Here is a 22324-nt window from a genome sequence, read left to right as displayed (position 1 = left end):
CAACCCTCTGGCACTGGAGGGATTAATTTTATGGCATTGTCATCCCTTTCATACTACAGGCTATTTACTCACAGGTGGCATTGTCTGGGGAAGGTGCTGGGTCCCGGAAACGTTATATTTTTGTCTGCTTGAGCATTAACTACACTTCAGGAAACTTTTGCAACTACACCTGTGAACCTCCACATTTTTTTTTTTTTTGGTTGTTGCTGTACCGTATATATGTCAACTTGGAACATCTGGGCAAGTTTGCCCCAGGATTAACTGATCAAGAATCACATAGGCATTTAGAGTGCCTCTATACCTGTATATAGCCAGGTTATTTATTAAGCGGGGGTAAGACGTAAGGTATTTTACGACCCATTTAGTTGAGTGGATAGTAAGATGCATTGTGGCTTGGCACTGTTTGGTGACTTAAATATGGCCCTACATCTCTTGCTGTAGTATTTCTGGCAGACTGTGTGACACTGTATAGGATGATCTACAAACTTTTACTTTTTATATGTGGGAAATCTTGGTCTCTGGTTAACCTTGCCGTGTGTGTGTGTGTGTGTGTCCTCTACAAAAAGGACTTTGTCTGCATTACCGGGTTTTGGTTCAAGTGCCCAGTTGATGACTACTAGGACTGACCCTTCCTATCGAGAGAACTGCTGCCTGGTGATATATTCACACACTGCTGTGGTTTTTTTTTTTCCCAACTAATATTTTTATTAAGATTTTCAAATATAAATTGGGAGGGGCGGAGAGGGGGGAAACAGCCATTTTGCTGCAGAAATATTACAATCATCCACTTTCACATTACATAGCATACAACATTTTACATAAACAACATATCCTACACGCCTAAATCCCAAAATCTCTTTCCTAAAAGGGGCATCCCCCTATCTGACATCCCTACAAACTTCTTTGTAGTATGATTCAAGAATGATACGAGTCGCTCCATGAATTGGACATCATTAACCTTTCTAATAACCTCTCTTCTGGGGGGGGGATACAAATATATTATCGATTCTGGAGTACGAATTGTGTGGGGGCGAGTAAAAAGAATAATCTCCTTGTCCTTTATGTGAGCCACGCCAGGCATCCCACAATAAAAAATTCTTTACGTAGCAGTCTGAATTTCTTGGCTACACTTGACGTCATTGCAGAGTGTGATTGCTCTGTGTGGGTGGACTTGTCCATATTTGGATCTGGTATAGGGTTGCCAGATGGCTTGTCCAAAAATACTGGACACAATAGTAAAAGTTGCGACGCCCACAATACATATAAAAAAAAAAAAACACACTCCTGAATACATATAAAATATAGCCCCACCTCCCCAAAACATATTAAATATAGCCCCACCACCCCCATACATATAAAATATACCCCTATCATCCCCATACATATAAAATATAGCCCCACCACCCCCATACATATAAAATATAGCCCCACCACCCCCATACATATCAAATATAGCCCCACCACTTCCATACATATCAAATATACCCCCACCACCCCCATACGTATAAAATATACCCCCACCAACCCCATACGTATAAAATATACCCCCACCACCCCCATACGTATCAAATATACCCCCACCAAACCCATATGTATCAAATATACCCCCACCAACCCCATACGTATCAAATATACCCCCACCAACCCCATACGTATCAAATATACCCCCACCAACCCCATACGTATCAAATATACCCCCACCAACCCCATACGTATCAAATATACCCCCACCACCCCCATACGTATCAAATATACCCCCACCACCCCCATACGTATCAAATATACCCCCACCAACCCCATACGTATCAAATATACCCCCACCACCCCCATACGTATCAAATATACCCCCACCACCCTCATAAGTATCAAATATACCCCCACCACCCCCATACATATAATATATCCCCCCACCTCCCCAATACATTATAAAATATACCCCCACCTCCCCAATACATTATAAAATATCCCCCACCTCCCCAATACATATAAAATATACCCCCACCTCCCCAATACATATAAAATATCCCCCCACCTCCCCAATACATATAAAATATCCCCCCACCTCCCCAATACATATAAAATATCCCACCACCATCCATATCCATATTAAATATACCCTCACCTCCCCCCCACATTGTACTTTACCTATCTCCTGACCTGCAGGACACAGACAGCACAGAACATATCTATGGGTCGCCGGGGTGTAGGCTCCGCCCCCGCTGTCCTCTCCTCCAATCAGGGACAGCACACCAGTCCTCCTTGCTCTGCCAAGCCACCGTCCCGGCCCGCCCTCTCACTGCCTCCGCCCGCCCTCTCTGCACTACACTTGCCGCCGCCCTCGCCACTGACCATGCCAGCCCTCGCGCTGCCACAGCCACAACAATGGTAATATCGGACACATAGGTGTCCGGTATTACCTCCAATTTTATACTGGACATGCAGCAGAATTACCGGCCTGTCCGGGTGAAAACCTGGCAACCCTAATCTGGTACCATATTAAAGTCTCCTCCTAGGATCAGCAGCTGATCTCGGCCATCTCCCATAGATTCCAATGTTTCCCTTAAGAAATCAATTTGTCCCTCGTTGGGCGCGTAAACATTCACTAACGTAATCTTTTGGCCAAAGAGGAGCCCATGAACCACAAGGGACCTCCCTCCTTGATCTCTCCTAACCTCCAATGCTTGGAACGGAATATCCTGTTTCATCAGTATCGCAACCCCCTTTTTTTTACTAGTAAAAGATGAGTAAAATGCTATAGGGTATGTCCCGCTGAAAGTATTTGGGGGCTCCTGGGTATCAAAATGTGTCTCCTGTAGGAAAACAATATCTGCCTTCAGATTCCTAAATTCTTTTAAAGCCAATCTGCGCTTACCATTACTACAGTATTGAGGCCTTTAACATTCAGATATACTAACCTCAATGGTGTTTGGCTAGTCATTCCCAATGTCGTGTATCTCTTTCTCATGTGAAAGTTGTGAACGTAGAGCTTTAATGGTTGTTGTGAACAGATGGGGGTAGACAAAAAAATGAGAGAACTTTCCCCCTCCTGAAACTTGGGTAACAACAAAGAAAACAAAAATTAAACTGTAAAGAAAGATGAGTGTAACCAGCTACTCATCCCAGTTTTGCAGCCAGACTCTATAGGGCCTGTCGGGCATATGGCCCTACTAGGGGCGACCTGACGTCGGGTATACAGGACTTCCACCCACTTCCACCCCACGCAACCCGCCTTCTATTCTCACTCCCCTGATCGCACCCTCACCGGAGCTTTCTTAAAGTATATACAGTATATGATGAGAAAAAGGGGGAGGGGAAAAGGAAAAATACCCCCTAATAAACACACTGTAACAGTAAACAGTAAACAAATCAACCCTTTTGTGTTAGGATACACTGTGTCTATAAGCATTAGAATTGAGCAGAAATTTGCTCTTGTCCTTCAGTAAAGTTTAATGCTCTTTGTGTCCATAAACATAAACAGACCCTTTCTAGCCTAGGCCCCCTCACCCATCACCAGGGCCTTCAATCCGCTCGTTCGTTGGCTTCTTCCACCAGTCACAGACTGGAATCCAGACAGTGGGCGGTAGATTTGCAGATGAAACAGTCCCTAGAGTAGATTATAAGGAATAAATGGGGAGATAGAGAAAAAGCATAGGAGGAACAAACATAGCTATAAATCCGGCATAGATTTCTCAGGGTCACCGTGATTGGCCAGATCACCGATTAGGAGAGCGTTCGTGGACTTTTGAGTCTTCCAAGGTTCTGAACATCAGGGGGACTCAGCGGGACTCCCGCAAGAATTTAGTCGATCTTAGCTCTTTCCTCTCCGGACTACTGCCACCTCGGTCGACTGATCATCCTCTATATTCTCGTCCTGCCTGGGGGTCATATTTAAGGCCGATAGGAAGGATGCAGATTCTTCAGGACAACAGAGCGAAATCTGTCTGCCTTCATGATTGACTATAAGGCGGAACGGGAAGGCCCACCGGTAGCGGATCCCCTTTTCCTGGTGTAGCCGGGTCCCCTCTTACCTCCTGTGCCGGAGAGGGGGACTGTGGGCTAGATAGGAGCGCCGGAGATCCGCAGCGTACCCGGCACACGGGGGCCGCCATCTTCAAGCTCACGCATGCCAATTGCAGCCGTGCGCATGTGCCGAGGGTGCCGAGCTGCAGCTGACATTTTGTGCTCGCGCATGCGCGATAGAACAAGGCGCGCATGCGCAGTAACCCGGAGTTGCGGTGGCCATCTTAGAAGACGGCTACGCAAGGGACTACATGTCTCAGGAGCCTTAGGTGCTGAGAGGAGAGATAGTTTGGCACAAATGCAGAGAGCACGCCAGTGAGAGCAGGGACACCACCAGGGAAGGTAGTGTCTGGGGGCCAGTGGCTCCCGGACTAGGCCAGATCTGCCCCGAAGGTCCCAGCAAGGCCTTGAGCCCCCTCTAGTTTGTGTACTGTAGGGAAGACCCCCGATAGGGACACTCCCCATTAGTACTGAGTGCAGTTAGTGCACCAGTGACAGGACGCCACGTTGTGATCTGCGACCTGCGATCTGTGACCAGACCCAGGCCACTGAGAGACTTTAAGGGAGGCACTCCAGCTGGAGCTTCCTCAAGAACGTGGACTCCATCGGTAAGGAGAGGAGGGATTCGTAATGGGCTCACAGTGCGGTCCTGCATATCCACCATCTCCAAAGTAACCTGTTCTGGCCTGAGACCAGGAGAGGTACCACGTGCACCAACAATCTAACAAAGGGGTAGCGCTACTCCACACACTTTGGGTGGGCTTCACTTCGGGGACACCTAGGTGTGGACATTGTGGGGGACTTTGTGTTGGCCATATACCATGTGGGTATTGTGCTGGGGTACTGGGTAATGTACTATCATTATTTGTGTGTGTCAGTAAACTGATATACTATACCTGTGTGTGCGTATCTCTCAATACAGTATTGGTTCCTGTGAGGGGTTATCCTGCAGAGCTCGGATCCCTCCCAGGTGGAGGCGCTGTACCGAGGAGAATGAGAGCTTACCCCAGGCTCCCAACAGCGGAGGCTTAGGCCTTCTGTGAGCCACAGGTAATGGCAGCACATGTAGTTCCCCTAGTCATAAGGAAATTTGGCTACACTGGAGTACTGCAGTCACTGGTCGTAGCATACTGGATAGAGTCATTTTCGAAATCAATTGAGCCTCTGTTTCTGCAGCCTTTTATAATCCTTTCTTTGGTTGCATATTGATGGAGTCTCAGAACCACGTCACTGCTTCTTCTGGGGTCATCAAATCTCGGGTCCAGGGCTCTGTGAGCTCTATCTATCTGAAGATCGCCATCTTGTAGCTTGGGGTCAAGTCTCTTAAGATATGGCTGGAGGGCTTCCGTGGACACAGACTCAGGGATATGGCGAATTTGTAGATTCTGTCTTCGCTCCCTGTTCTCCAGGTCATCCATACCATCCTTCATAGCTCTTATCTCATCGTTGAGACGCAGCACCTCATCGTCAGTATTCGCCTGGTTTTGTAAGGAAACGTCCATCTTATTTTCCAGCTCTGTAGTTCTTTTGGCCAATAAAGAGACTTCTGCTTTAAATTCCATTACAGCTTTATCGAGGGTTAATAGCAAAAAGTGGTATTACGGCGCTTCTATATAGAGTGATATTAGTGCTTAAATTGGTGATTATGATACATAAACAAATGTACAATAAGTGTATAAATAATGTGAACCAGCATGTGCAAAAAACAAATTTTAAGTAATAATTCGCAGCTCAATCCTCTGAAGAAAGGTTCTGTTTTTCTTCTTCCTTATGGTTAGTTCGAAGCTTTGGGGAGCGCAAGTATCACCATATGAAATAAAAAATACAAAAAAACGACATAGTGCAATCAGCTTCCCAAAAAATGAAATCTAGGGTTCTGCCAAATGGAAACTCACAATTTTCTAGATGAAAAACCGCATTCTCCACTTAATATGCGGTTCACGAAGTGCAGCTATAAGTTTCTCTAGCAATGGTGTTGTTGGTCTGTGACTTTGTGAGTGCACTTGTTGGTGCAGGAGGGTAATTCTCTCCAAACCACAAATATTTCATGCAACTTTACCACTGACCAAGCTCCAAGTTACCTACATGTGCCAATATGTGAATAATATTTCCAAGCGGACTTGGGAGGAAAATAGGGTTGCCAAGTGGCTTGTCCAAAAATACTGGACAAAATGGTGAAAGGTGCGACGCGCGAAAATCGTTGGTGAGGAAGGATGTTATTTATAAATGACCTGACAGTTACGTAATTTTTTCTAAATTTCACTCCAAGTATTCACCAATTTGCACCACTTTATATTCTGTTTAGTAAAAAAACATCTGGGGAGGGGTCTTGGGAGGGAGTGCCCGCCCGAGGATTTTTTTTAACAAATAGAATATGAAATAGTGCAAATTGAGGCATGCTTGGAGTGAAAGTTAGAACAAATGACGTAATGGTCAGATAAATAACTGACCTGCAGTCATACAGGCCTATGGCGAGCAATAATGCACCCCATCTCATCCTCTCTCCCTCCCACCCCCTCGTCCTCACCCCCTCCCCTCATCCTCTCTCATCCCCTTCCTTCATCCTCTCTCATCCCCACTCCCTTCATCCTCTTTCATCCTCCACTCCTTTCATCCTCTTTCATCCACCCTTTCATCCTCCCCTCCCTTCATCCTCTCATCCCCCTCCCTTCATCCTCTCTCATCCCCCCCTCCTTCATTCTCTCACCCCTCTCCCTTCATCCTCTCTCATTCCCCCTCCCTTCATCCTCTCTCATCCCCCTCCCTTCACCCTGCAGGTACCCAACACATCAGTGCACCAACTCAAACACTATAGTGGGCAGCGCTGTCACACACCTTGGGTGGGGGAGCGGAGCATTGGAGGGTACGGCCGTGCGTGGCTTGGTTGGTGGTATATATATGTAATGGGTATTCCCCCACCCCCAATCGCAAATAGAGTGCATGTGAGGGGGAACCTACATGTTACCAGGTGTGGTGCAATATACCTGTTAGGCTCACAGGAGGCCTGAGCCTCCGCTAGTGAGAGCCTGGGGTGAATCCTCTGGAACGATCTTACTTACAGCGCCTCCACCTGTGTAGGATTCTAGGAGTGTAGAATGTCCCCTACACAGGATCCACATACACAGTAAGCACATACACCAAAGTATATATAAGAACAGTTTACTGTATATGAAACATAACCATCACATCACATGTCATCAACAGTACTTCAGTGTCACCCTGTAACACTGCTCCTCACGGGTGATAACCCCATGCCATATACCAAAGTCCCAAGTGTGCCCTCCCACCCAAGTGTGAGACAGCGCTGCCCACTACATGAGATGAGGTTGGTGCACTTGGTGTATGATGCAGATACCTGCCGGGTATGTCCACACCTGGACGCTCAGATGCTTGCTTGGAATCCCTTGTTTCAGGAGATGATCCAAGACGCCTCCGCCTTTTCTTCAACTGTGGGTGGCTCCCGCATGGAGTGTTCCACCTTTAGACAGTCTCTTATCTCTCTGCAGCCGCAGAGAGTGATTCACTCTTGCCATTAAGGGCCAGGATGTAACCTGGCTGTAACACTCACTATGCTGGTTCTACAGGACGCTGTCCCTATCCTAAGGGGAGTCCCTGCAGCAAACCACAAGCTGAGGTGAGTAGGGCCTAGCTGGGGCCTGGGGGAAACTTCTGGCCTAGTACAGAAGGCTACTTTCCTTCCTGCACAAACACACCCTCCCCTCTCTGTGTCCCAGCTCCTACTAACTCATGTGCTTCACTGTCTGCTTCCTGACTCAGCACACAACAATGTATCTAAATGCAGCATGAGACAGCCTTATTGGCTGTCTGGCTGCATGTGACAGGGATCATAGGGCAGTCCCCAGAGGCTGCTGGGAGTTGTAGTCCTTTATGGCCCTCTTTAACATTGGGGTCGTGTGCACGCTGTGTAATGGCCGCCGCCGCTGCTAACTGCGCAGGTGCGAACTCGGTTATGTCCCTGACTATGGAGCGCCTCTTCTCACTCCCTGTAATGGCCACCGCATCGCATCTGCGCACGAGCGAGCCTAACGCCAAATGCAAGATGTCCGCGGTGTCACTTCTGCGCATGCGCGAACCTCCGCGCCAGCGTGGACACAGTAAAGATGGCGGGGTCCTGCCACTGATGTCGCCGGGAGCCTCCGGTGACGCGCTCGCCCCCGCAGCAGCACACACTTAAGGGGAAAAGGAACCGGGAGACAGGGGGACCGGAGGGACCCTGGCTAAATATATATCCTAGGTTATTTATGTTCAGTAAAACTGTTATCTTTCATAAGTGTGTGTTTTTTTGTATGCGGGTCCTGTAGCGGGGTTATTCTATATCAGGCCTGCACAACACGCGGCCCGCGGGCCGCATCACTCAATGTGCGGCCTGCGGCGGCTTTCTGCTCTCCCCCTCCCTCCCGAGTCTGCTCTCCCGCGCCCCCGCCGCGAGCCCGTTGTCACCCTCCCCCACGAGCCCGCTGTCACCCTCCCCCGCGAGCCCGCTCTCCCCCTCGCAGGGTAGCAGCGCACTCTAGCATTGAGGCACTTCCTGCCTGCTGCTTGCTAGAGCGTGCGTGCAGTCCTGTCTGCTCTGCCGCCTCCACCTCAAGGTAAGGTAAGGTAGGGAAGGTCGGGGGGGGCGAGATGATGTGATTTGAAGTGCAGGGGGGGTGATTTGAAGTGCAGGGGGGGTGATTTGAAGTGATGGGGGGGGTGATTTGAAATGCAGGGGGGGGTGATTTGAAGTGCAGAGGGGGGTGATTTGAAGTGCAGGGGGGGTGATTTGAAGTGCAGGGGGGGGTGATTGGAGGTGCAGGGGAGGGTCATTTGAGGTGCAGGGGGGGTGATTGGAGGTGCAAGGGGGGAGAATGATGTGAGTGCAAGGGGGGAGAATGATGTGAAGTGCAGGGGGGGAGAGTGATGTGAGGTGCAGGGGGGGAGAGTGATGTGAGGTGCAGGGGGGAGAATGATGTGAGGTGCAGGGGGGAGAATGATGTGAGGTGCACGGGGGGAGAATGATGTGAGGTGCACAGGGGAGAATGATGTGAGGTGCAGGGGGGAGAAGGATGTGAGGTGCAGGGGGGGGGGATGTGTGTGGTGTGCAGGGGGGTATTGTGTGTTTGATGTGGAGGGGGAGTATTGTGTGGGTGAGGGGGAGAGATGGGGGTATGAGAGATAGATAGGGAGTATCGCAAAGGTTGATAGTGAGGGGGTTCTGGGGGAGATATGAGGGTGATGATGAGGGGTGCTGGGGGAGATATGAGGATGATGATGATGAGAGGTGCTGGAGGAGAGATGATGATGATGATGATTTTACCCATGCGGACCAATTTTTTTTTCCTTGGAGCAGTTCGGCCCTTCTCGCTTTACGAGTTGTGCAGGCCTGTTCTACATCATAGAATCCTGCACAGGTGGAGGCGCTACTGATCGAACATCGACTCCGGTATACCCCAGGATCCCAATAGCGGAGACTCAGATCTCCTGCGCACCACAGGTAGTGCACCATATACACACACCGTAGCCACACATCTCTCAGGGGGTGGGGAAAGTGCGCTGCATATTAAAAAACATTTTTTTTTTAAGGCTTTAAGGCGAGTTTTATAAATGAACCACTGCTCGGGTGGTTCGCTGCGTGTCTGTGTTCATAGCAAACCACATGCTTGAATGTTGTTCTTCAAATCTATATTACCAGGACCGTGAGCACTTGGATCTAGATTAACATACATGGACGTCATTTCTTTAACACTTTCGTATTACCATTAATATAATGTTTATGCATTATATACAGAAAGGGAATGGAATATATGAAATGCAAAAGCATGACTTTCTGATCCGTTCCTTGGTAATTAAAGATCTGGAAGTGCCTTAACATGCAGCGATACTGAGTTAATTAAATACAATTGCAAGTGTCAAACTGGGTCAAAACGACTTTATTTTGCAAAGCAATAAATATACACATTTTTTAAATAAATTCCTCTTATCTTTAAGAAGAGTGCATATCCTGTGTTAATTAAAATATAAAGTAGGGGAACGCCGGACACAGTTGGACCATTACTATATAGATCAATTGGATAGCAGCTGCGATAATTTGCCCTAGACAAAGATGGCCTCCAAAGCCCTCACGCAATATTTTACGTGTCACGTGGGGGTACGGTTGCTTGCGCTTGCCCTTAACTGTAGTGGCGGTGTCCTTTACGTTAAGTGGGTACTTGGGGCGCGCAAGCATTCCACCGCTCTGGGAGCCACGTGTTCGCCGGGGATTTAACAGCAGACAGAGCTGCGTGTCCCTGGTCAGTGCTGAACGGGTGGTGGCCTCACAGCCCAGCGCCGGGGGATGAAGGTGAACGAGTTTATGAAATGGAACATCCGGGTGTCTGCGGTGTACGCGATCGGGATCTGGGGCATGATCGGCAGCTTTGGGTTTTTCCAACTACGGAAGAAGTGGCGGGGGGAAGCGAGCAGCCCAGAGACAGGTGACACTTCGCCTCCCAGGGGCTTTTGTCTGATTTTCAGGCTAAATAAATAAAAAATAAAATGTTCATGCTTTAGGAGCACAAATGGATAACGCTTTGTGAAATATATAAATATATATAGTTCCCGCGCAAAAAAAAGTGTAGCTTTGTAAATGATCATTTTAAAATGGTATTATCTTCACTGCTGTCATGTGTCAATGACTTTAGTTACTGACCTTGTCTGGTAGCACCACCCAGTGGAGGGCAGACTCAACCTTTGTGAGGTCAATGACTAGTGTAAGGCCGCAGACCGCGCGGACGCGAACAGACTGCCTTGTTCGTGTCCATGCGGCGTGCGCGCGGAAGCGGGCGCGCGTTGCGCAAGGAATCAGTTCAAACTGATTTCTTGGCGCGACAGGCTGGTCACCTGAGCGGTTTGCCCAATGAGGGCGAACCGGCTCCATGACGCCCCTCGGCACGGCCCGTCTAGTATGGCCAGGGAAAGCACCCGTTTTCCCTCAGCCTCCGCAAGGGAGATGCCACTATGTCCGAGGCCTAACTTTCAGCATCCCTCAATGCAGAATGATGCTGCTGTGTTGCAGAGATTGGACTGAAAGGTGTTCAAATGTGGATACTTGTCCTAACCTTGTAGCTCTATGATCCCGTTTAGAGTTTACAGACAAAGTGACTCCCTGCTCCAAAAAGGTTACAATCTCATTTTGGTGCCCGCCTAGATGCAAAATAATAAAGTGACAGAAGGAGATGGCACCCCAGGATAACAATTGTGAGAGAATATTAAGCTGTTCTCTCCTGTTAGACAAGTAGTGCAGTAGCTGTGCGATTGTCACTTAAACATGACTAAAATTCTTTCTCCTTATATGTTTAAAATTTAAAAGTCATTGGTACAAAAATCCTAATAAAATGTTGGTGCTGTGTATGATTTCGGGGAACTAGAAACATGTTAAATAGTGGAATTAACCTCTTAAAGATCAATATTATTACATGTTTAATATTTATGTATCTAAAACAGAAAGCACTGGGCCTTTCAAAATAAATGCTCTTTTCTCCTTTAAAAAGGAAGAAATATTATGTGTGCGTGTAAACCAATGACTCATCACACTTTGAACATCTAGATTAAAATGTAGAGATGTGTATAACATCACTGATAAATGCACTTCCCTCTTGTGTATTTACAAATATGAAATGTTAATTATTTAAATAAGTACATTCTCCGATTTAGAATTTCCCTTTCAGTGTCAGAGCATGTTTCTTTTTCCATTCACAGATAAAGAGGTGATAATGGACACTCCTCCCCTGGACCCAAAGCCAGCAGAAGAAAAAAGAGGGTCTTATGTTGACCATATTATTGTTTACAGGGAAAACTTTGTGCCTTACTCCACCAGGATTTACAATTTTGTGAAACCGTTTTTCCAGGAAGCCTCTGACACAACGGCTGGAAGCGATACGTCCGAAAAATAGATGCTGCCGACATGGCTGGAGCATGGGACTAATCTGCTTGGAAATAAAGATGCCAATTACTCACTACATTTCTGTTTAACCCTTTTTTTTTTTTTTTTCGGCCAGAGGTGCCTGCATGCATTGCTCTGCCAATGCGGTGTAGGCCTCTCTGGCAGAGAAAGGGTTATTGTTAATTTTGCATTTTTGATCATAGGCGTTTGCGTGATATGGACTGTATATTAAGATGGCTAAAGTGACTTTAAAAAAAAAAAGTGATGGTAACAGTGCCTGATTACAAAAAACATCTAGTAGATATTGGGGCAAAACTGTTTGTACCATATAAAAAAAAAATACAATATTTATGGTACAAAAAAGGGTGTCTTTTTTTAAAAATAAATTACTTTTTTTTTTTTGCATCACAAAGGTACAAATATCAAAGAAATTATGAGGCAAAATCATCCCAAGTAAAGGATGTGTGTTGCGCACTCTGCTGTCACGTGGTCAAGTCCTTTAAAAAGAAGCAAGTTAGTGACAGCATTATACACCCCTTGTGCAGAAGATTAGTACAGGTGTCCCTGTTGCCGCATTTATTCCAACTTTATGGTATGTCGTGTGAGGGATCAGGATAGGACCTAGGCAGTTTCTTTATTCTTTTTATTTTACCGAATCGCTAAGTTAATAATAATGTTTCGTTCTTAAATATGACGGTATACGCAGCACTGTACATACAGTACAACGCTACTCTGCCCAGTCAAGCTTACAATCTCATTTGTGTATATCAAGGTTGGAACCAGGCTCGTCTGCATCGAAGTCATTGTCTTTGTTTGGCCAGGTCCCTGCTGGCTACTGCAGCGCCTGCTGTGGCGGACGCTGCAGGGACAAGATCCACCCCACAATGGAGCCGGGCCCGCTGCGAGGGGGGGGCGCCGACAGAAACTCCTGCTCTCAAGAAAATTGAGAGCAGGAGTCGTGACGGAGCGCTAGGCCACGCCCCCCCGGCGGTTCAGCCAATGAGGGCAAACCCGCCAGGTGACGTCACGGCAGCGCCCCTGTCACGCCCCCCCCCCTGTCACGACCCCCCCCCCCCCCCCGTCTTTCCCCCTGCAGCTCACTGCAGACCGGGAGAGACTCGGCTGCATGCGCAGCCTGCAGCGGAAGCAGCGGGCCGCAGCCTTTCAGTCAGTACTTTGCTCATTGAGGCTCTCCCTTCAGTCCAGTGTGAAATATGTTTCAAGTCTGACAAATCTATCTACTTGCAGAACGTCTCTCAGGTGTACTTACCAAGTAAGCCATGTTGTGTAGGAGAGTTCTCATTCTCACCAATTCAATCACTGCAAAAAACTAATAGTTAAACCCCTCTCCCAACACTCCCTGTTTATTGATTGAGTCATGGTTACTGGGTTACAGGTAACTTTGTTGCCCGAGACCAGCGGTTTCCTTCAACCTCTTATATTATGCACTCGTTGCTAGACAATATTTCTTCCACGCACCCCTCATTAATAAATCTTATTATTGCCTACTCTTGCTAACAGTTGTTTGACCGCTCTCTGGCAGTATAGTGTCCTGAGCTTGTGTGGGGACCACATGGTTAATAAGACCACAAACTGCCCCTCCGTGTGCAGACAGAATGCACACACTACAGTCCCCTCATGTATGTATATCTTTATTTTTATAGCGCCATCCAGGTACATCGCACTTTGCAATACATGTGACAATATAACAATGGGAATAAGCGCTTAAGACAAAACAATAGGAAAAGAATCTGCTCTGAAGAGCTTACAATCTTAAGTGGTAAGTGGGAGAACTTACAGAGACAGAAGGAGGGTGTTCTGGTAAGTGCATCTGCAAGGGGCCACGGGCAGTGCATATGAGATGTATAGTATCAGCCACGGAGCTACACATATACTTCGTTAAAGAGGTATGTTTTAAGAAAGGTCCCAAAGGTGGAGAGAGAGGGTGCAAGTCAGATATTGAGGGGGAGGGCATTCCAGAGGTGTGGGGCAGAGAGTGAGAAAGGTTTTAGGCGGGAGAAGGCGTTGGATACAAAAGGGGTAGACAGAAGACATCCTTGAGCAGAAAGCAGGAGTATGGTGAGAAATTTGGGCTGATATGTAAGGGGGCAAAGGCGTGTATAGCCTTAAAAGTAATGAGGATCATTTTGTAAGTGATACAGAGTTTAATAGGAAGCCAGGAAAAGAATTTCAGCAGGAGAGATGCTGAGAGACAGATTTAGGAGAGAGTCAAGTGATTCTAGCAGCAGCATTTAGGATACATTGTATGGGAGATCAGGTGAGAGGCCGGAAGGCTGGACAGTAGAAGGATACAATAGTCGAGACAGGAAAGGAGAGCGTGCGTTAAAAGTTTTAGCAGTAGAGCAACAGAGGAAAGGACGTATCTTTGCAATGTTACGGAGGAAAAAACTACACGTTTTAGCTATATTGTGAATGGAAGAGGAAAATGGGAGGGAGGAGTCAAATGTGACACCTAGGCAGTGTGCTAGTGATAAAGAGTGTACAGTATAACAGTGCTGCCAACAGTAACGTAGAAGGGGCAGTAGGGCCAGGCTTGGGAGGTAGTATGAGGTGCTCCGTCTTTGACATATTAAGTTAGAGTTGGCGGAGGGCCATTCAGAGACTGGTCAGTACGGTAGGTCTAAGGTCAGGAGTCGAAAGGTACATTTGTGTGTCATCAGCATAGAGGTGATATTTGAACCCAAGGGATGTGAGATGGTCACCTAGAGAGAGTGTGTAAAGAGAAGATGTCCCAGGACAGACCCTTGGACTACACCCACAGAGAGATCGATGGATGAGTTAGCAAATAAGACACTGAAAGTCCGATGGGAGAGGTAGGAAGATAGAGAGGATAGAGCTCTCTTACGGATACCAAGGGTATGGAGACTATGAAGGAAAAGAGGGTAGTCAACAGTATCAGACTGCAGAGAGGTTGAGTAGTATGACAAGAATGTATGAGCTGTGTCTTTGGTAGCATGGAGGTCATTAGTTATTTTAGTGAGGAAGTTTCAGTGGAATAAGCAGTGCAGAAACCAGATTGTAGAGGATATAGGAGAGAATAGGTGGTGAGAAAATGGAGCAAGTGAGAAAATACAAGGCGTTCAAGGAGTTTAGAGGCAAAAGGCAGGAGGGAGACAGGGTGATAGAAAGACAGGTAGGGTCAAGCTTGCTGTTTTTGAGTAAAGGTATAACTGCTGTATGCTTGAAGGATGTGGGAAAGGTAGCATAGTAGAGGGAGGAGTTTAAAATATGTGTGGGTGGGGATAAGAGTAGGAGCAAGAGGTTTGAGGAGATGGGAGGGAATGGGGTCAAGGAGAAGAGGACATTAGCAGCGACATATCCTTCTCTGTCGCATAGGAAAACGTCAAGGAAGACCGGAGGAGAGTTAGGAAGAGGAGTAGAATATAGAGAGGATGCCTTGCCGAATTGAATCCACCTTTGTCTTGAAATAGTCAGCAAAGTCATGAGGATTATTTAGCCTGGGAGAGGGAAGAGTTGAAACAGGAAAGGATATATTTGTAGTGAAGGAAGACAGGTAGAGTATGAGATTTTAGTCCAGAGGTGTACAGAGGAGCGAGTGCAGGAGTGGAGCATGCATGTCTGGCAGGTTAGCATGGGCTCACGGTTAGAAGGGTGAGAACGACAGAAAAATAGGGGCATGTAGATCGAGTGGAGGATAGGGCTTGTAGAGTTGTATTTTGTGACCAGGTTGTCCGAGTCTAGCGGAACAGAGCGAAGAAAGGGTGGAGCCTAAAGTGGAATCAAGAGGCGGTAGATTAATAAAGCGCAGGTCTCTGTAGAAAGGAGGGGGAGGTGGAGAAGGGGAGGTGAGAGAAAGTAAATGAGCTTAGATGGGTGCTGGCAGCAGTCCATTGGTGAAGGCCAAAAGAAGAGTTTAGAGAGAGAAAGCGGAAAGTCCAAGGGAGAGAGGGGTCATCAATATGGCAGTTAAAGTCCCCAAGGAGAAGAACAGAGGAGAGAATGAAAGAGAGTCAGAGAAAAAGACAGAAGGGGGATGAGTAGAGGTAGTTGGTTGATAGATGACCGCCACGTGGAGAGGGGGAGGAGAAAAATCTGGACAGTGTGAGCATCAAAGGAGGGAAAAGCAAGAGAGGGGGGAATAGGAAGGGTTCAGTAAAGGAAGATTGAGGACAGGAGGAGCCCCACATCTCCACCTCTGCCATCGGTGTGGAGTGTGAAAGAAAGGCCACCATAAGAGAGGGCTGCTTCTAATGCAGAGTCAGACTGAGTGAGCCAGGTCTCAGTTATAGCAAAAAGCAGCAGAGAATGGGAGAAAAAGCAGTCGTGTACAGTGAGGAACTTGTTAGAAAGGGAGTGTGCATTCCAAAGGGCACAGGAGAAAGGGAGGGGGACACGGTTATGGGTATTATGTAGGGTGACCAGATTTGTCCCGGTAAAAAAGTTTGCCGGTCACGCATGCGCGATTGGAGCTTACTGGATGCATCAACTATGAGAAACCAAAGTATCACATGAAAGAATCCCTCTTAATATGCACTCTACCTATGTTATGATAGGTAATGCTGAACCTAGAACATATAACACCAAGGGAGTACTATAGATAGCGAGAGACCCCATTAGTATAAAACAAAATAATAAAATGTTATTAACATCTAATTCAATATAAAATGTGACATACAAGTGATAGTGTATAATATAAATGTGAATAAAATCCCCTCAGTGAAACCAGGACTAAATGTAGTATTGAGTAATAGAATAGGATAGGTGTAAATGATGAGGTCACTGGGTTAGCAAGAGCCTATAAGTAACCACACGGTGGCACAATTGCCTAATATAGGTGGCAGTAAACACAACACCTAGTAAATAACCTATCTATTGAACTACGCGAGCGTGGAAACAACAGAGGAATACCAGGATGGGTCAGCCTCACAAGTGAAGAATGATGCCACCACAGTCAGTGTGGAATATTATGTGTGCTGTCATAAATGATGACATAGCACCATATATATGTCACAATTCACATTGGCTGTCTCTAAACAAATAAAGACCCCCACACACATGGAAGGGAGTGTGGCTGTATATAATATACACTGAAATCTAAACTGTATATAGCCAAACACCCCCTGTATGTATCATTCATGTGAGGTAAGATGGTAACTGCTGCCCAAAACGTATAGCTGCATAACAGATATCAGAAGCAAAACAATGAGCAGCCAATGAGCAAGAGCAGCCAGCACGTGCCAATCGCGTATTCACAGTCGGCACATCGCACATGAGCACGAGCAGCTGGGAAGTGCCGATCGCACATGCGCACTTTGCGCATGCACAGTTGGTGCTCGCCAGTAGTACAGAAAACGGGAGCAGAGCCCAAAAAAGTGGGGACAGAGCTCGAAAAACCGGGACGTCTGGTCACCCTAGTATTAGGTTAAAGGGGTTTAGGGCTTAGGAACCACTTGTACTGCCTCGGATCCGCCATTACACATATTTTGTTGACACCTCATGAACCCCTTGCCCTAGAGGATCTACTTCTCTACACTGTTCTTACAGTTATTTTAGTTTACTTTTTAACCCTTTGATAAGAGCAATGAATTTCAGGCCCCTCCGGTACTGAATGGGTTGACAAGGAGCTGTTATGGTTGAAGTGCCATAATGAAAGTAAAGGTACTATATTTGATTTCAGGAAAGCACGCCCCCTTAAAAGCTGCAGACCTGGCATAATCCTAGATGTGTGGTTTTTTTTTGATAAATCAGTTCTGTACTATTAAAAAATACTTGTAGCATTTTTTAAAAACAACTCTGAATTACATTTTAATGTATTATAATGTAACAAGTATTTTTGTTTCTGTAGCAACCATTTACAAAGTCACATTCTCTTCCTCTTCTGAAACAGGCTCTGGTACACCCCTTTTCGAGCCCTGCCTTCTCTCCAGCAGTGCACCAATTGTATCTAGTGACTGCCTTTTCACATGATCTTCCCCACAGAACTTTGCATCTTTGGTCCTCTTCTGCTGCACTCACAGCCATTTTGTAAACCCCCGAGCCGAATCTTCGCTAATCGATCGCAGGAGAACGGATCGATTGGCAACTTAACTAATTACTTATTGTGTGGATTGTATTGATGCACATATTAAAAGGGGAAAAAACCCGGCAGCTTGGACTGCTGCTTTAAAGTTGCAATTCCGCTCAGTTGGGTAGGTAAAGGGAAGATAACCTTGCTTCAAACCCCCAAAAGTTGTTGGTCGATAGGGCGGGTGCTACCTGGGAAATATCCTAGGATATGTACAGTTGTACAAGAGTTACAGAGATCCCAATGGGTTGCACACCGCCACAGGTAATGAGTAATGTGTATCAACTAGAAATTCACATTTTAATACGTATAGGTAAAGTAAAGCACAAGGAGCACAAATTAGCCTTGGCGTTGTGAATGTTAATAGAGGGGGTATTTATCTCCCCATGAGCAGAGCTGTAGATGGTTATTAAGTATGTGCTCTGCTATCTAACTGAGATAGAGTGGAGGGGCTGGGTTAAAGCTCAGTGCTCGGCCCATTTCCCAAAATGATACCTCAGAGATAGATGATAGATCAGAAGGATACTGTTGCAGTGGAGATAATACTGGCTGTATCCAAAAGCCAGATAACATGTATCTGTGTGTCGTATGGTAAGAAGGGCAACTATGTTGCCATTTGAAAGTAAGCCTCTTAGTAGATTGATTTTGATGATGTTTGTTTATAAAGCATTAGGACAGCACATAACCCTGAAGTGAGGGGGTTAATTGTAATATTAGATGTTGCCGTATCTAGGATTGTTTGACGGAGAATTGCTACAGCTGTTACATTGGCTGTCGCTTGTGTTTAATAGAGCCGTACTTTGTCTTTTCAGTGCGTCGATTGGAGTATCGCTTATAGGTAAGTCTCTTAGTATTTACTAGTCTAGAGATATACTTTTATCAAGTGAATGCTGCAGCTATCAAACTAGATGAATATCTGAGATATAGAGAGGTCCAGACACCTAATCCAAGGGGATTCGTGGTAATATTCTTGTGGGGTTTCCCTGAGTAGGACTGTGTGTAAGCTAGCTGCTGCAGCTGCCAATTACAATAGTTAGAAGAGCTGTGCGCTGTCTTTTCCGTGCTTATACTTTACAGTCCCTTCGTGTGAGGGTGGCAGCTCAGATAGTGTCCAGACAAGTAGTCACCACGTATAGTACAACTGAGTCTTAACAACAGGCTGACAATCAGAACAGGCACATTCCCTGGAGCAGCACCCACAGGGCTTGAGGCCCGGTAGGCCCCTTCACCCCCTGATAAAATAAAGGGTAGAAATGCTGCTACTCCACAGGGGAGGGGAGAGAGCCCTGACTTCTGGGAGAGTGTCAGCTTATTTACCCCAGGGGAGGGGCTTGTAACCCTGCCCTATAACAGGGCAGGTCCGATACTGACTGGTATCACATTATGGCATGTGACCCAGCCAGTATCCTCCCCAAGGACTCTCTGGTTGTTGTTAGGCCCGCCCCTGGATACAGCAACAGTGCATCCAGGCTGCAACAACAAGCTAGGGCCTGTACCTAACAGGACTTATACTGTTAGGGCCAAAAGAAAGATAGTAGCCGGAGGACTATGCTACACTAGAAATGATGGAGTTGTTTTTTTACTGTAAATGTAAATGCAATGCTGTCATAATCTATATTTTAGTGTAAAGCAGCAGTCCCTGTTTTTATTTTATTTTTTAAACTAACCTGAACAAGGATTTCCCTGAGCTGATCCGTGGTCTCCCAACCTCTGGGGACGCCCCGTTCCCCGAGACACAGTTTTGTCCTCTTGCCCAGAGGACACAAAATGACCACAGGGTGAGGACACGCACAGGGAGCCAATAGAAAGCCGTGATGTTATTGAATGATGAGCTCAATAGTAACAACAGGCATCACTCCTTGAAAAATCTTCTTAAAACATTGTTTTATTAAGGCACCACCAGTGGAGGATTTCCCATCAGGCCCGGGCCTAGGGAGGCATACAGAGGCCCCGCTCTCTTCCCCACTGATTGCCGGGGGAGAGCGTGGGGCCTCTGTAAAGGTCTCTTCCCTTCTCCTTTGAGCCGCCCTCCTCCTGCAGTATTGTGGCGTCAAATGATGCTGCGACGTCACATGGTGACGTGTTGCCATGACAACGTGATGTCACATGGCGTTGTTTTCTCATGGAAACGCATTGTCACGTCAGGCTACGATGCTGCAGGAGGAGAAGGGCAGCGCTGCAGGAGGAGGCGTCCGGGTTAAGTGCCTATGGGAGGCAACAGTTTCAGTCCGCCACTCGGCCACCGAGATGTCAGTCCTCAAAGGAGCCTTTTTCAAGGAACGTTGGTGATGCCTAAATAATATGAGGTTTTAAGAAGATTTTCCAAGGAGTGATGCTTGTTGTTACTATTGAGCTCATCTTCATCCTATAACATCACAACTTTCTATTGCCTGCTTCTGCGTGCCCTGACCCCGTGGTTATTTTGTGTCCAAGGGGGCAAGTGGACAAAACTGTGTCCCCAGAGGTTGGGAGAGCACGGATCAGCTCTGGGGGACCCTATGGTTCAGGTTAGTTTAAAAAATAAAAAAAAAGACGGACTGCTGCTTTAAACTAAAAAAAACTAGATTATATCATCGCAGCGACATTTGTAGTTTTATGGTGTCAAAACCAGTAAAAATCCCAGTAGAGGGATTATGCCGGTTCGCAGAACCTGTGCAACAAGCCCTACCTTCCCCCCTTAGGCTAGGTCCCCACTGCAGCCGGCGGCACGCACGACTGTGTGCGCGCCTCCCACCAGCCCCTTCTTTGTCCCCAGTGCCTCCTCGCTCCCCGGCTCACTGCGTACTGTGACGTGTCAGCCAGCAGGGGCTACAACAGGATGGTGTTCCCGTGTGGCGGCGACGCATCACGTGGTGCACCAGGGAGCCAATGAAGAGGGGAGATCGCCGGCAGCTTGGCATAAACAGGGGAGGGGGGGTGGATACACACACACACAAAGGCAGCTATGGAGCCACTCAATACACTGCTGACCTGCATTAGTCATTTGATTAGGCGTTGCTAAGCAAGGTTACAGAAGCACAAGGCACCAAATAACGCTCAGCAGGGCATCCATATGAATAATTAAATTCTACAGGGATCAGCCGATGCTCTGCGCGGCTCTATCTCTGCAAGGGAAATATGCAGCACTCGTGTTGGACTTTTGTATTGCCAAATTAAACTTTTTTGTTGTTGTTGGAGCCGAGCAGCATTTCTGCACGTTCTGCAAAAGTTCATGGCCGCTTCCCCGACCCATTTTGGCCACGCCAAAAAAGGTACCGCAGATCGCGGTGAAGTACCGTGCACGTGCCGCCAACCTAACAAATATCTAAGTCCCTGGAGGATGGAGGACCACAACTAAAAAAAAACATATAATTTTGAAGGGATTGCTGCTTTTTCTTGTAACCCCACTCACCCCTCCCCCACTTTTTATTTCCCAGGATGGGAAGCAGGGGGTCCCCACAGCTGAAACAAACTAGTCTAGGGGCGCTCTAGTTCTTCAGATACTTGCCAGTGAAAGCAGCGCTGGAACTCCCTGGTATTTAAAGCTGCAGTTCAAGCTCCCGTTTCTTTTTTTTTTTACTTCAATAGTTTCATGTGGGCAATCTCTACTTACCTAAAGAACTGCATAGCTGCCGGTCAATTCGTTCTCCGTCTATTGATCGGCGAAGTTTGGCGACATCTTTAAATATGGGGAATGTAAATGGTTGCTATAGGAACAAGCATGCTTGTTAAAATAGAATACAAGAAAATTGGTCTTTCAAAGTTGTTGTTTTTTAAAACAGAAATGCTAAAAGTACTTTTTCTAACTACAGAACTGATTTATTTAAAAAAAAACACACATGCAGGATATTGCGTGAACTGCAGCTTTAAATCCCCAGCTTCACATGGACCATATAGGGAGCAGCAGCAGCTGATGTTGCAGCTTCCTATTGGCCTGGGGGGCCTGGGGGGCCTTGGGGGGGGGGGGGGGGGTAAAAAGAAAACGACCAGGGGGCACTGCTCCTTTAGTATTGCATTTCATTTACCTTATAAATGTTATCTTATATTTTTAGGACACACCTGGCTTGGAGTTATAACATACATAGGGTGTCAGGGCTTGTTGAGAATCACTGCCCTAAGCGAAATCATTTTTGCAGCACAGTAGCCAGGGATGGAACACTCGGGGTGGAACACTTTGGGGAGGGGGGTGGGGGGGGGGGGGGGGGGGGGTTGGCTGACCAATCGGTGGGGAGCCTATTTAGGTGGGCGTGATGGAGCTGGCTTGTTGTTATACAAAAAGGGGTCACGTCTCAGTCATTCTGCCCAACACGTGAGGGGAGTGCGAGGCAACATAAGGAGGCAGCCCCCACAATGCTAAT

At 46.9% G+C, this 22324-nt stretch overlaps 1 protein-coding gene across 1 annotated transcript; it reads left to right on the top strand.

The window, feature by feature from the left end:
- Positions 1-10177: 10177 nt before the first annotated feature.
- On the top strand, positions 10178-12019 carry SMIM26 (small integral membrane protein 26). The gene is made up of 2 exons (XM_075596264.1): positions 10178-10493; positions 11758-12019. The coding sequence occupies exons 1-2, from the start codon at positions 10355-10357 to the stop codon at positions 11949-11951; spliced, it is 333 nt and encodes a 110-aa protein (XP_075452379.1). The 5' UTR covers positions 10178-10354; the 3' UTR covers positions 11952-12019.
- Positions 12020-22324: the final 10305 nt, after the last annotated feature.

Source organism: Ascaphus truei, chromosome 4 (assembly GCF_040206685.1).
Source record: "Ascaphus truei isolate aAscTru1 chromosome 4, aAscTru1.hap1, whole genome shotgun sequence".
Classification (NCBI taxonomy): Eukaryota; Metazoa; Chordata; class Amphibia; order Anura; family Ascaphidae; genus Ascaphus; species Ascaphus truei.
Note: the sequence above shows the minus strand (reverse complement) of the source record. Positions and strands in the feature narration are given on the sequence as shown.

Coding starts and splice junctions, on each gene's coding strand:
- SMIM26 (XM_075596264.1), top strand. CDS start 10,355: ATGAAGGTGAACGAGTTTATGAAATGGAACATCCGGGTGTCTGCGGTG. Junction 10,494..11,757: donor AGCGAGCAGCCCAGAGACAG/GTGACACTTCGC, acceptor TTCCATTCACAG/ATAAAGAGGTGATAATGGAC.